At 52.0% G+C, this 11,648-nt stretch overlaps 2 protein-coding genes across 4 annotated transcripts; one reads left to right on the top strand and one right to left on the bottom strand.

The window, feature by feature from the left end:
* Positions 1-73: 73 nt before the first annotated feature.
* BCS1L (BCS1 homolog, ubiquinol-cytochrome c reductase complex chaperone) lies at positions 74-4,232 on the top strand. 3 transcript variants are annotated; one of them, XM_082631330.1, is made up of 8 exons: positions 74-175; positions 1,427-1,795; positions 1,897-2,036; positions 2,251-2,445; positions 2,749-2,812; positions 3,051-3,220; positions 3,438-3,555; positions 3,920-4,232. In XM_082631330.1, exons 2-8 carry the CDS (start codon positions 1,476-1,478, stop codon positions 4,170-4,172), a joined length of 1,260 nt encoding a protein of 419 aa, XP_082487456.1. In that variant the 5' UTR covers positions 74-175; positions 1,427-1,475; the 3' UTR covers positions 4,173-4,232. The 3 variants fall into 3 exon arrangements, with proteins under 3 accessions (XP_082487456.1, XP_082487458.1, XP_082487457.1); XM_082631332.1 differs by lacking the exon at positions 74-175 and adding an exon at positions 260-423; XM_082631331.1 differs by lacking the exon at positions 74-175 and adding an exon at positions 440-633.
* Positions 4,233-4,676: 444 nt separating this feature from the next.
* Positions 4,677-11,306, bottom strand: RNF25 (ring finger protein 25). The gene is made up of 10 exons (XM_082630017.1): positions 11,240-11,306; positions 8,503-8,577; positions 8,159-8,261; positions 7,999-8,066; positions 7,831-7,900; positions 6,592-6,663; positions 6,360-6,503; positions 5,930-6,022; positions 5,526-5,660; positions 4,677-5,322 (listed from the first exon to the last, which is right to left on the bottom strand). Exons 1-10 carry the CDS (start codon positions 11,278-11,280, stop codon positions 4,744-4,746), a joined length of 1,380 nt encoding a protein of 459 aa, XP_082486143.1. The 5' UTR covers positions 11,281-11,306; the 3' UTR covers positions 4,677-4,743.
* Between the last annotated feature and the right edge of the window lie 342 nt (positions 11,307-11,648).

The following is an 11,648-nucleotide window of genomic DNA, read 5'->3' as shown; positions in this document are numbered from 1 at the left end:
CTCCTGGCCTTGAGGCCCAAAGAGTACCATCGAGAGTTGTGGAGCAGAGTGGCATAGCCTTCTTGGTGGGTGTGGCGGGAAGTAGATGAAACAACCCGGCGGCCGGGCGAAGCGGCGCTTCCCTGAAGAGCGAAAGGGTGAAACCATCGAGAGGGAGGGCCAGAGAGTCATGGCGGTAAGGGGCGGGGGAGTGACTGATTATTCCAAACCCGGCTGCTGGAGGCGCGAGCTGGGGTGTAGAGGGGGTTCGGGAGGAGGCTTCTGGGCGACCGACAAGGACCGGGAGCGGGAAGGGCTTTGTCTGTAGCCTTCCACGCATACGAATTTTGGAATTCTGGATCCTATTCTGAGCTTCAGCGGAGGTCACTGCTGTCAGTTCACCGCACTGCGTGCCAGGCGTAGAGCAAAGTGGCAGGGGGGCAGGTGAAGTGTGCTAGAAAAGATTTGACCTCCTACCCTTCGGGATCTTACAGTCTAGAATCAGGCCCTGTCACATTTTATTGGGGGTGGAATTCGAGGAAATCTCCTTGGAGAAAGTAGCAGATGGGCGGGACTTCAACTGGAGAGAATGGAGGAAATAAATTAAAATGGGCATTCCGAGTCAAGAGAACTGCTTGAGCAAGGAAGAAGGAGGTTTGTATATTTGTTCAACAGAGAGTATTAGGAGCTAAGCCATTAAAGGTAGGTGGGCCCTGTATTGTGGAGGCAGAGGAGTTTTTACCTAATTCAGGGACCTGTTGAGAGCCAGTCATTGGAGGTGTTGGAATAGGGAAAGTAGTGGGATTCAAGCAGATCCTTATGAAGAAAGAGCTGGACCCCTGTGTAGCAGTTTGGTGAAGCAGGACGTGGAGACCCATTAAGATGCCACTTCAAGAACTAAAATTAATTTCGAAGAGACAATTTAGGTGGGAGGTAATAAAAAGCTAAACAGGACATTAGCATGTAAAGGAGAGGAGAGGATATTTGAAGTACATGACTCATAATAGCAAGGCATGAGGTTACTGACAGGTTGACAGAAGACAGTAGCTTCTTCATCCCCTCCTAACTCTGGCCAGTGGGCCCCTTTCTAACTCAGCTGGTCCCAGGGACCACAAAAATTCTGTCCATCCATTATCCTGATGTGAAGCCGGTTATATGGTTCTCTCAGGTTTAAGGAATCTCCAGACATAGTCGTCTGGCAAGAAACAGGTATGAACAGGATAATGAAAGGCAAAATGGGGCGAGTGGCCCAGAGTCCCATCCCTTGCATTCCAACACCAACCCCACCCCACAAAGGGAGGATATTGAAGCACACAGTAATGCTGACCTGTCCTTCCTGCTCCCAGCTTCTGCAGGGGGGGAGGGGGTGAGTTGGGGAGGAATTTCAGAGTCCATTTTCTAAACTAATCTTGTGCTTTGTCCCATCTCCACTGCTCCCCACCCCTAGGTCTTGAAAATGCCTTGGGGCCTGTAAGATTCAGTGTTTTCCTTTCAAGATGCCCCTCTCAGACTTTGTTCTGGCCCTGAAGGACAATCCCTACTTTGGGGCTGGATTTGGGCTGGTGGGTGTGGGCACAGCCCTGGCCCTGGCCCGGAAGGGTGCCCAACTGGGTCTGGTGGCGTTCCGGCGCCATTACATGATCACACTGGAAGTCCCTGCTCGAGACAGGAGTTATGCTTGGTTGCTTAGCTGGCTCACCCGCCACAGTACCCGAACTCAGCACCTCAGTGTCGAGACTTCGTACCTTCAGCACGAGAGTGGCCGCATCTCCACTAAATTTGAATTTGTCCCCAGCCCTGGAAACCACTTTATCTGGTAAGGTTGGGAACCAGAGAGAGCTCTGAGAGTAGAAAAGGAGAATGAGGGGAGGTGGGTTTGACCCATTCGTTCACCTCATTTTGACCATTCTTATTCAGGTATCAAGGGAAATGGATCCGGGTGGAACGGAGCCGAGAGATGCAGATGATAGACCTGCAGACGGGGACCCCCTGGGAATCTGTCACCTTCACGGCTCTGGGCACTGACCGAAAGGTCTTCTTCAGCATCCTGGAGGAAGGTGTGGGATGGCACAGACAGGCTTTATGGGGGCAGGGGGTGGTGGTTGCAGGGATGGGGTCTTCGACATCAAAGGAAGAGAAGCTTGGAGAGGAGGAACAGGAGGCTCTGAGACCATGGGAGCACTGGTGGCTAGGGAAACTGTTTTGGCACAGCTCTGCCTAGTAGCATGGCAAAGAGAAATTACTGGCTTTTTCTCCTCTCCCCGCTCCCAGCTCGAGAGCTAGCTTTGCAGCAGGAGGAAGGGAAGACAGTGATGTACACAGCCGTGGGCTCTGAATGGCGCCCCTTTGGCTATCCACGCCGCCGCCGGCCACTGAATTCTGTGGTTCTAGAACAGGGTCTGGCTGACCGAATTGTCAGAGACATCCGGGAATTCATCGATAACCCCAAGTGGTACACTGACAGAGGTGAGAAGCAGCTGGGGTCTTGGCTAGGTTGTTTTTGATGTGGTATTAGAACAGGAGGGAACAGGCTGGTCTTTGTGGCCAGATATAAAGCTGTGGGCTAGCACTTTATATTTCTGGGCAAATATAAGGCTCTAGCCTAATTCCCATAGACGAAGGGGAGAGAAAAGTTGTCTACAGGATTGATTTCTTCCAATGCCAAAGTCATCAGGCCTCCAGGAGCAGAGTTGGGCATGAATGTGGACATCTGGGGCAGAGTACATGATTCATTTTAGGTCCTGACCATCATCCCGGCTGTATTCTTAGGCATTCCCTACAGACGTGGCTACCTGCTTTATGGGCCCCCTGGTTGCGGAAAGAGCAGTTTTATGTGAGTAGAGTCAAACTTCCCTTAACCCTCAAACTGGAGAGAAACTGGACTGGTGGGGTTGGAAAGGGAAATAAATGTGGGGAACAGGAACCGGGATGAACATGAGACATGTGGAACACTAGCGGGGTTTGGTGAAAGGTTTAGGCCTCTGAGACAAAACTAGTACAGTGAGGAACAAGCAGCTGGGCCCAAGGACCAGTTTCCAGGTTGCCCATTACCTGTCATCCCTCCTCCATAGCACAGCCCTGGCTGGGGAACTGCAGCACAGCATCTGCCTGCTGAGTCTCACAGACTCCAGCCTCTCTGATGACCGGCTCAACCACCTGCTGAGCGTGGCACCGCAGCAGAGCCTGGTGCTCCTGGAGGATGTGGATGCTGCCTTTCTCAGTCGAGACCTGGCTGCGGAGAGTAAGTGAGGGAAGTTGATGGAAGGGGGAGTGTTTCTAAATGAGGAACAGTGGAAGAAAGGAGAAATCCAGAGAGCTGATGGAGGACACCTGGGTTAGCAATGAGAGTCCACAAGACGCACTGATAAGTAGGGGGACATGGTAAGTAAGGAGTAGAAGGGGATGCTAATTTTAAGTAGGGCTATGATCACTCACGCTTTATCTCTGCCTTCTTCCAGACCCAGTAAAGTACCAAGGTCTAGGTCGGCTCACTTTCAGTGGCCTGCTCAATGCCTTGGATGGCGTGGCTTCCACTGAGGCACGCATTGTGTTCATGACCACCAACCATGTTGACAGGTGAGGAGTGAGGTACTCAAGACTGTGAGGCAAGATTCCACCCCCTCACCATCTTAGGAGGGTCAGGAGGTTCAGCGGGACCATTTTTTTTTTTTTTTTGTGGTACGCGGGCCTCTCACTGTTGTGGCCTCTCCCATTGCAGAGCGCAGGCTCTGGACACGCAGGCTCAGTGGCCATGGCTCACGGGCCCAGCCGCTCCGCGGCAAGTGGGATCTTCCCGGACCGGGGCACGAACCCGTGTCCCCTGCGTCGGCAGGCAGACTCTCAACCACTGCGCCACCAGGGAAGCCCTAATGGGACCATTTTTGGGGGTGCTGGTGGCACTGCTGCTCATGACTCTGCTTCTGCTGCCTTCTTCTCTTAGGCTCGACCCTGCCCTGATACGCCCTGGGCGAGTAGACCTGAAGGAGTACGTGGGCCACTGCTCACGCTGGCAGCTGACCCAGATGTTCCAGAGGTTCTATCCAGGGCAAGCAGCTTCCCTGGCCGAGACCTTTGCAGATCGTGTCCTTCAAGCTACAACTCAGATCAGCCCTGCCCAGGTGCAGGGCTACTTCATGCTTTATAAAAGTGACCCTGCAGGGGCAATTCACAATGCAGAGTCTCTGAGGACGTGACAACCGGGCTGTTCCCAGCCCTCTCCTCCTCTAGGAAATCAATAAACACCTGCCATGCTACTCCGTTCTCTGACCTCCCTCCTACCTTCTGGTGTTGGCACTTGAGGAAAAAAGCAGGGGCTATAAACACAGATGGCTTCAGGGGCCATCAGGTGTCCACATAGGCAAATGCTGGGGGCACAGCCTGCCTTAGACAAAGGGGGAAGAAGAGAGACTGTAGTAAACAGGAAAGCACCATCCTCCACCTCAAGATATTCAAGTATAGATAGATGTGGGTGTATGCACAGTGGGTTATGGGGCAGGGTGGGTCCTGCATATTCTTCTTAAATGTTGGCCTCCACTAGTTTTCCTTGGAATCCACTATACTAGCTGAGATGTCAGACTTCTCTTTATCCAGAGCCCGATTTCCTGGGAGAACAGACTTCAGAGCAAAATTGTGGCTACTCTGCCGTGCTTGTCTTGCTGGGAATTTAGAAAGAGAGCCATACTTCACAGGCTAGGCACTACTGAGTAAGGAAAGCCAAACAAGGCCAATCTCTTTATTGTCCCCCCACCACCCCCCACAGTACTGCTAGGAACCATCCTCCAATTCGAGGCTCACGGGCTCCTTTCGAGGACCAGGCCGGTAGGCTCCCCGACCCCGAGGCAGGTGGGGGTAGGAAGAAGCTGGTGTCCGACCCTTGGAGCGCTCCCAGCGGGCACAGTCGCGAGTCCTGCGGGGCGGGGGACCCTGCCAGTTGCCGTGCCCCTTTTCTTGGGGAGGGCCTTCAACCCCTTGGTTACGGGACTCTGGCTTTAGGTCCATAGGCTCCTTGAGGGGCCCCTCAGGAGGTGGCAGTTCCTGGGTGTCACTGGTACCTTTGAGGGCATTGCACTCCCCTCCTTTTAGATGCCTCCGTTCGGGCTGTCTCCAGGGACCTCGACTGGCCCGGGGAGGATCTAGCATAGCTTTCTGGGTCTCGCCCAGCTTCTGCTGATTTGGCCTAGCCCCTGGCATCTTCTCACATGTGTATTGGGAGGCCACAGGCAGAGGAGCTGACAGGGTGGTCTGAGCAGTTGATGAGGTGGACTGTTCTGTGGCAAGGGTACTGGGTGGGTGGGATCCTCCAGAGGCATCTACAGCTGACTCGGGTTCCAAAGGGGCAGGAGGCTAGAAGGAAGTGAGCAGATGCAGTGAAGGGGATGCAATTCTTCAAAGCGGGGAACCGCAGGCCCCTCACCTAGAATCTGAGCCGACCGCCATCCGCCTATAACCTCCCAGGGTAGAACAAAGCTCACCCGAGGGCCACGGCAGAGGGGTGTTGGTAGGAAGGTTGGGGTCATCAGGGGAGGAGTGGGAAACCCTTCCCTCACCTGCTGGAGGCTGATGAAGTACCGGTTACGCTCAGCCTCAAGGTCAATGATGCCCCCCCTCTCTTGCTGTCTCTGGTAGAGCCTCTTGCGCTCTTCTTGCTGGCGCAAGCTCTCTGCATCGGGCTGGTACAGCTCCTGGAGGGAAAGGAGCAGAATGGCACAGAGAGAAGAATCAACAGGAGAAGGCAGACTTGAAACCCCGGCTCTTCCAGGACTGCCTCAGGAGATCTGCTCAAGGTTCTTGGTTTTATCCCTCAGACTGGGCTCCCAGAGTTTTGGACTTCTGCTGGGGGCCACGGCTTTACAGAGAGGGCCCAGGCAGCTTGAGGCCAACTCCAGAGGCCCCATTCAAAGCAGACAAGATGCCATTATTCTTGGCTCAGATTGGCAGCGAGTTTCCTTACCACGGGCTGCTGGGGTTCAGGGGCTGCTTTCAGCGAGGCAAGATCGTACACGAGTGGCTCTCTGCACACCGGGCACTGCACACCAACGGCCGCCTGAAAAGAGAGGCGAAATCGCACCCCTGCTTCCCAGCCTAGGGTGCTTGCCAGCTGCCCAGCCTCATCTGTAGAGGGCTGGGACGGAGGGGCATAGGAATACCTGTTCAGCAGTGAGGGGGAGCAAAGCAGGGGCTGCCTAACTAGAGGCCTGGGAACCCTCTGAAACCGTGTGCAATATGATTACGTGTACGTATAAGGATGCCCCTTTTTCCTGGACAAAGGTGAGCTTTCGTTAATCTCAGAGGTACCTATGACCCTGAAAAGGCTAAGGCGGCCCTGGAGTGGAGCGATAGAAGAGGGTATGAGGTCAAGCGAGCAGGGCCAGCAGGTCGACCTGTTTGGTTGCGGCGTGCTGCCATTCCCGTTCCTGCTCCCGCCCCTGGGCCTGCAGCTCCTGCTCCATGTGCTGGATGTACCGAGCCAGGCAGTGGCAGTGGAAGTAGTGGTAACAGGTGGTTTTGGTAAAGGCCTCCTTCTCCTGGAGGGTAAGGCACTGTGTCAGAGGTCGCCCCGAGCCCTCCACTGTCTGTCACAGCCGACCCCCAGGTCCCAAGAGAGTAACCCACCTGGAAACCATAGAGGCAGATGACGCACTGGCCATGGGGGATGTTGTTATCTGTGAGAATTTCCTTCCCTTTCTGAGAGGAGAGAAGACACTGTTCAAATAGGGAGGCAGGGGCCAGAACTGTGAGTGAAGCTTGTTGACTACTCCCAGGAGTGACTGGCGGGCCGTCTCCCACCGAGCCAGTTTTGCCTTGTGTTCATGCATTTCTGTCTTGGTGATGCTCCCTCTGCTTGGAATCAATCCTCCTCCATGCCCACACCCCTCCCCCCAAATCTACCCAGCTTCAAAATCCAATTTAATTGTTTTTCCACTCATTAAGTCACTTTTAACACATCTTGGGGATGAAAATAAAACACCTTAGAGAGTAAAAAATGTTCAATTAAAACTCACATCTTCTGGGAGGCCTTTGCTGGTTATCCCCCTTTGAATATCACTCCCTCAATGAGCCTGTTCTGGAGTCAGCTTTCAGAAAGAAAGTGAAGGCATGGACACCCCAAACGGACAGAGAATTCAAAAGGCATCAGGTTGAGCTATGAAATACGCATTTGCACTGTTGTTTAATAGCTAATACTCTGGAATTCCACAAAGTTCAGAGCTGCATCGTGGAGGCCTGACTCAGAAACGCTACAGTGGTCTATGCCCACTCTGACTCCAGGCCACCCACCTTCATTCTTTTCTGAACATTTTTCTTAAAGACTCAAAGTAGAGGAAAACAAGACTGTATTTGTGTTTTTGATCTCAAACAACAAAAGTTAGCTGTGTATATTAACTTGTAGCTCTAGGCATAGTTTCATGTGGGTTGTTTCCTTTACTAGGGTAGAAACTCTTTGAGGAAAAGAACCATGACTTTTTCTAGTCAGCTCCAATGACAGACTAGCCTTCAAATGTTCATGTATGGCTAGACCCTCCAGGCAAGATCTCTTGCCATTTTCAGTTGCCAATGCCAAGAGAACAAGAAATGCACTGATAATGAAGCACAAAAAATTCAAGTTAAAGAGGAAAAAAAATTTTCTGTCACGATGCTGGAATAGGCAACTTGGGGAAGCTATAGAACCGTCTTTGGGGAGATTTTTTGAAACAGAAGAGAGTCTCACCTTTCTGGAGCAGTTTAGGCTTACCTAAACAAGAACTAAATGAATGTCTCCAGACATATTTAAGATTCTAGGCCCACGGCCTCCCTTGAAAGAAACTGCTCTAGCTGGAAGACAAGGACATTTCCCCAGGCTAGCACACCTCTCACCTCGATGAGTTCATAGAGCATGGCAGTACCCAGCCCAGCCTCAGCCATGTGGCTCAGCGCCTGTGAGATCCTGTGGGGAGAGGGCAAAGCAAACATTAGGCCTGCCCCCTTCCCTCACCAGACTGAGCTGTATCCCAAATTTTCCCTGCTCTGACCAGCCCGACTTACTTGTGGATCTGTTCATCTGAGAGTCCTCGGGGGTTACGGATAGAGATCTGTGGCACCTCATGGGGATACTAGAGAGAGAAAATACCATGCTACCGCTAATGCACTCTACCCCAAGGCCTCTCCCCTGCCTCCCTTTGCTGCCATAATGTAGAGGCCTCACCTGTGCTGGGACCCGAAGCACCAGAGTGAAGCAGACATACTGTGAATCCTGGTCTTCTGCGGTGGCGGGGTGCAGGGTGATGTAGATCTCCCATGGTGATGATCTGCAGGTGGATGAAGTGGAGACCTGGGATGTGACTGGGCAGGGACTTGAGAGCTGGGGAGGATGGGGGTGAGAGAGTAAAGCGGGCAGAGGAAGTGAGCATCAGGCTCTTTCTTTGGGGTGATTAAAGGAACAGACTGTCTACATGACAGAAATACTATCTCAAATCAAGGCCCACAGATACTGCATGGAATCCTCTTACTACCAAGGGGACTCCTGCCCACCTCTAGTTGAATACATACCTGCCATTTCCTTTGACCACCTGTAGTTCATCCAGATAGATAGACTCTAACACTTCAACTTCAGAGGGAAGGACCCTGGAGAGACAGGGGAGATTGACTTACCATTACAACTCTCCCTATTAAAGCCTACTAAGGCCAATGAAGGCTGGCTTTGTAGAAAAATGGCAATCTGCATGAGTGGATTCTCTTGCTAACCTCCATAAAAATGGGAGAAACATGTTACCTTAATTTGTCAAGTGGCCAAGTAGAAAGCACAGTAATCAGAGTTTTACAGATCATTTCTGCCAATAGATGAGGAACCAGATTCCCAAGAAGGTGAAAAGACTAGCCCAAATCTCAAGGCTTAACAGAGGGAGGACTGAGACCCAAGCTAGGTTTCCTGACTCCCTGTATAAGTTTCATTGTACTGTTGGTTGTTCCTTAGTGGCCATCTCTCTGACCCAGAAATATGACATCTATTGATTAGCGTTAAGGTTACCAATACCACTCCTGGCTTTCCCTACACCGTTCATGGATCCTAGTGTCTATACACACTGCCAATACCAGTCACTGTAAACCTCCTCAAAGGAGATACCAACCTAAACAGAACAGGTCTACATGCTGTAAAGGCTGTGCTGTAGTGGAAGAGCCATCAGCCTTGGAATGAGTAACAGGTACCAATCACTTACCAGCTATGTGATCTGAGTAGTTACTTATATCTGTAAGCCTGAATTACCCTGTCCACCACGTAGATATTACCACTCACTCTCCACAGTTATCGTGAGGATGAAAGGTGATGTCAAGTGCCTAATAGTATCTTGGCCATAGTAGCTAGTATGTGTTCTTTTTTCTTCCTATTTGTATTAACCTTCTCCCTTAAAAGGAAAGAGAGAAGGTTGTAGTTAATATTCAATGTATTTATGATCCCTGCTGTCTGACTGATCTAGATCAACTTGTGCAGGTCAGGATCCAGTGGCCCCTCCACCCACCTGCTCCCCAGTCCAGAACTCTCTTAGGAAGAGATGTCAGTGTCCCTGCCATCCCTTAGAGGACACACGTTTAATCACAGAAACAGCAGTTGTAATGCCACTGAAGATGAGTTACTGGCTTGAGGCCACAGCTTTACCCAGATAATACATGGAAAGATACATGCTTGGTTTGCTTTCTTATAGTTATATTGCCCCTTCTTCACCAAGAGCAGGGCTGCCCTAGTGTGACATATATGTGTGTGTGGGTGTGTATACATGCGTATGTGTATGTATATATAGAGTGATTCTCAAAAATTTTTAAAGTCTTAGGCAGATATCTGAAAATATAAATAGATAACGTAGCTAACAGTTGAGTACTTCTGGTTGACATGAGCGTTGGAGTCTTAGAGGACCGCAGGCTGGTTGTACAATCAATACGGCCCTCGCCAAGGCACAATGTGTCCCCTCAGAATCTTAAATTCCCCCTGAATAGGTTGAAAACAGCAACTCTGGATGGTCTCAAAAAAGGCTACCACTGGCTGGGCTCCCTGAACCAATGAAACACTGAGGTGTAGCCTCCATCAAGGAGCCCTTCAATACTTCACCCACCCTACCTGTGACTTGGGCCCTGGATGTGAGATATGAAATGGGATGGTGGTAAGATGGTGACAAAAAAAAGGGGAGGGCTTCCCTGGTGGCACAGTGGTTGAGAGTCCGCCTGCCGATGCAGGGGACACGGGTTCGTGCCCCGGTCCGGGAGGATCCCACATGCCGCGGAGCGGATGGGCCCGTGAGCCATGGCCGCTGAGCCTGCGCGTCCGGAGCCTGTGCTCCGCAACAGGAGGGGCCACAACAGTGAGATGCCCGCGTACCGCGAAAAAAAAAAGGGGGGTGGGGAGTGGAACTACAATGTCCTAGAACTAAGAACCTAAGGTTTGGAGTCTGACAACCTGGATTCCTAGCCATAACTATGTACCTTTTGGCAACTCATTTTACCTCTTCAGGCCTCATTTAGTCTCCTCAGGTGCCTACACCTCAGAGTTATTAATGAAAAGGAGGCTTAGGTATGTTACAAATCCATCTTGATCCTCTCAGATCCTTCTCTGAGGTGGATGCCACACCCACTTTTTTTTTTTTTTTTTTTTTTACAGCTGAGAAGCTAGGTGGCCTGGTCAGCATCACACAGCTAATAAAATATGATGTGAACCCACATTTATCTATTTCCAAATCCCAGAGTCCTTCCATGTTCTGGGCCCTTGTGAAGAATGCTTGAGAGAAGGACTAGGAGCGCTTTTCGTGAGGTGTAAAGCTTTATTCAGACAACAGTCCTCATTAGTGCTGTCGGGAAGGGAGAAGGTTGAGGAAAGCCTCAGAGGAAATAGTCTGGTCCGAGGGAAAAGGGGGACGGGAACTGGAGGACATCAGTTCTGGGAAGTAAAAGGGCCGGGGAGGGGGGCGGAGATCTGACAAACAGGCATCCCCCGGGACCGTGAGCAAATCCACTTCAGAAGGCGAGAATGGGATGGGGTGAAGCCGGAGGATCGAACCTGATAAGGCGCGGCCCGAACTAGCCAGGCCGGCGCTGATGCGGTCTCCTCCGGGTCAGACCAGTGCCCCTCCACCCACCAGCTCCCCAGTCCAGAACTCTCTTAGGAAGAGATGTAAGCGTCTCTGCCATCCCTCATCCCTCGCCCCGCCGCACGCGCCCGCCGTACGGACCGTCCGCGGCTGGCGCTAGTCCCCCGGACCGGATCCAGGCGGTCCTCCAAAGCCCATGACCCCAAAGTTACCAGTCCTCCTCCCCTGCAGCTGCCGACGCAGACGCCGCCATGTCTTCTGCGGCCCGCAGCCGGAACCGGAAACAGCCTCCGGGCAGTTGGAGGCGGAAAGTAAAGCAGTGGAGGGAGAGTGGCTCGTGGCCGTTTCTAGGCAACCGCAGACTCGCGGTCCTTAGATGGTCCTGAGGGCCAAGGGATGGCTCGGAAATGCCCTAGGAAGTGCCTATGGGCGGCCCACCGTCTCTCCCACACCCCTGAACGCCTGTTCCTCCGAACCTCTGACCAGTTCTAGCGAGTAAAATTGGTAACAATGTGAGTCTAAAGAGATCGGCAGTGGGGGTGGGACGATAAGTCCCACGATAAGAACGATAAGTCAGGCAAAATACGAAGGCAGCCAGAAGGGGCGGGGCTGAAGGCCAGG

Source organism: Mesoplodon mirus (genome assembly GCF_964341445.2).
Source record: "Mesoplodon mirus genome assembly, chromosome: 8".
Classification (NCBI taxonomy): domain Eukaryota; kingdom Metazoa; phylum Chordata; class Mammalia; order Artiodactyla; family Ziphiidae; genus Mesoplodon; species Mesoplodon mirus.
The sequence above is the reverse complement of the archived record's forward strand: the minus strand, read 5'-3'. Positions and strand labels throughout refer to the sequence as shown.

What these genes read in the sequence shown, in the direction of transcription:
- BCS1L (XM_082631330.1), top strand. Translation starts at nt 1,476, where the DNA reads ATGCCCCTCTCAGACTTTGTTCTGGCCCTGAAGGACAATCCCTACTTT. An exon ending in CCTGGAAACCACTTTATCTG is followed by an intron (nt 1,796 to 1,896) that starts GTAAGGTTGGGA and finishes ATTCTTATTCAG; the next exon opens with GTATCAAGGGAAATGGATCC. An exon ending in CTTCAGCATCCTGGAGGAAG is followed by an intron (nt 2,037 to 2,250) that starts GTGTGGGATGGC and finishes CCCCGCTCCCAG; the next exon opens with CTCGAGAGCTAGCTTTGCAG.
- RNF25 (XM_082630017.1), bottom strand. Translation starts at nt 11,280, where the DNA reads ATGGCGGCGTCTGCGTCGGCAGCTGCAGGGGAGGAGGACTG. An exon ending in GTGGTCAAAGGAAATGGCAG is followed by an intron (nt 8,262 to 8,502) that starts GTATGTATTCAA and finishes ATCCACCTGCAG; the next exon opens with ATCATCACCATGGGAGATCT. An exon ending in AGCACGCCGCAACCAAACAG is followed by an intron (nt 6,023 to 6,359) that starts GTCGACCTGCTG and finishes CTCTCTTTTCAG; the next exon opens with GCGGCCGTTGGTGTGCAGTG.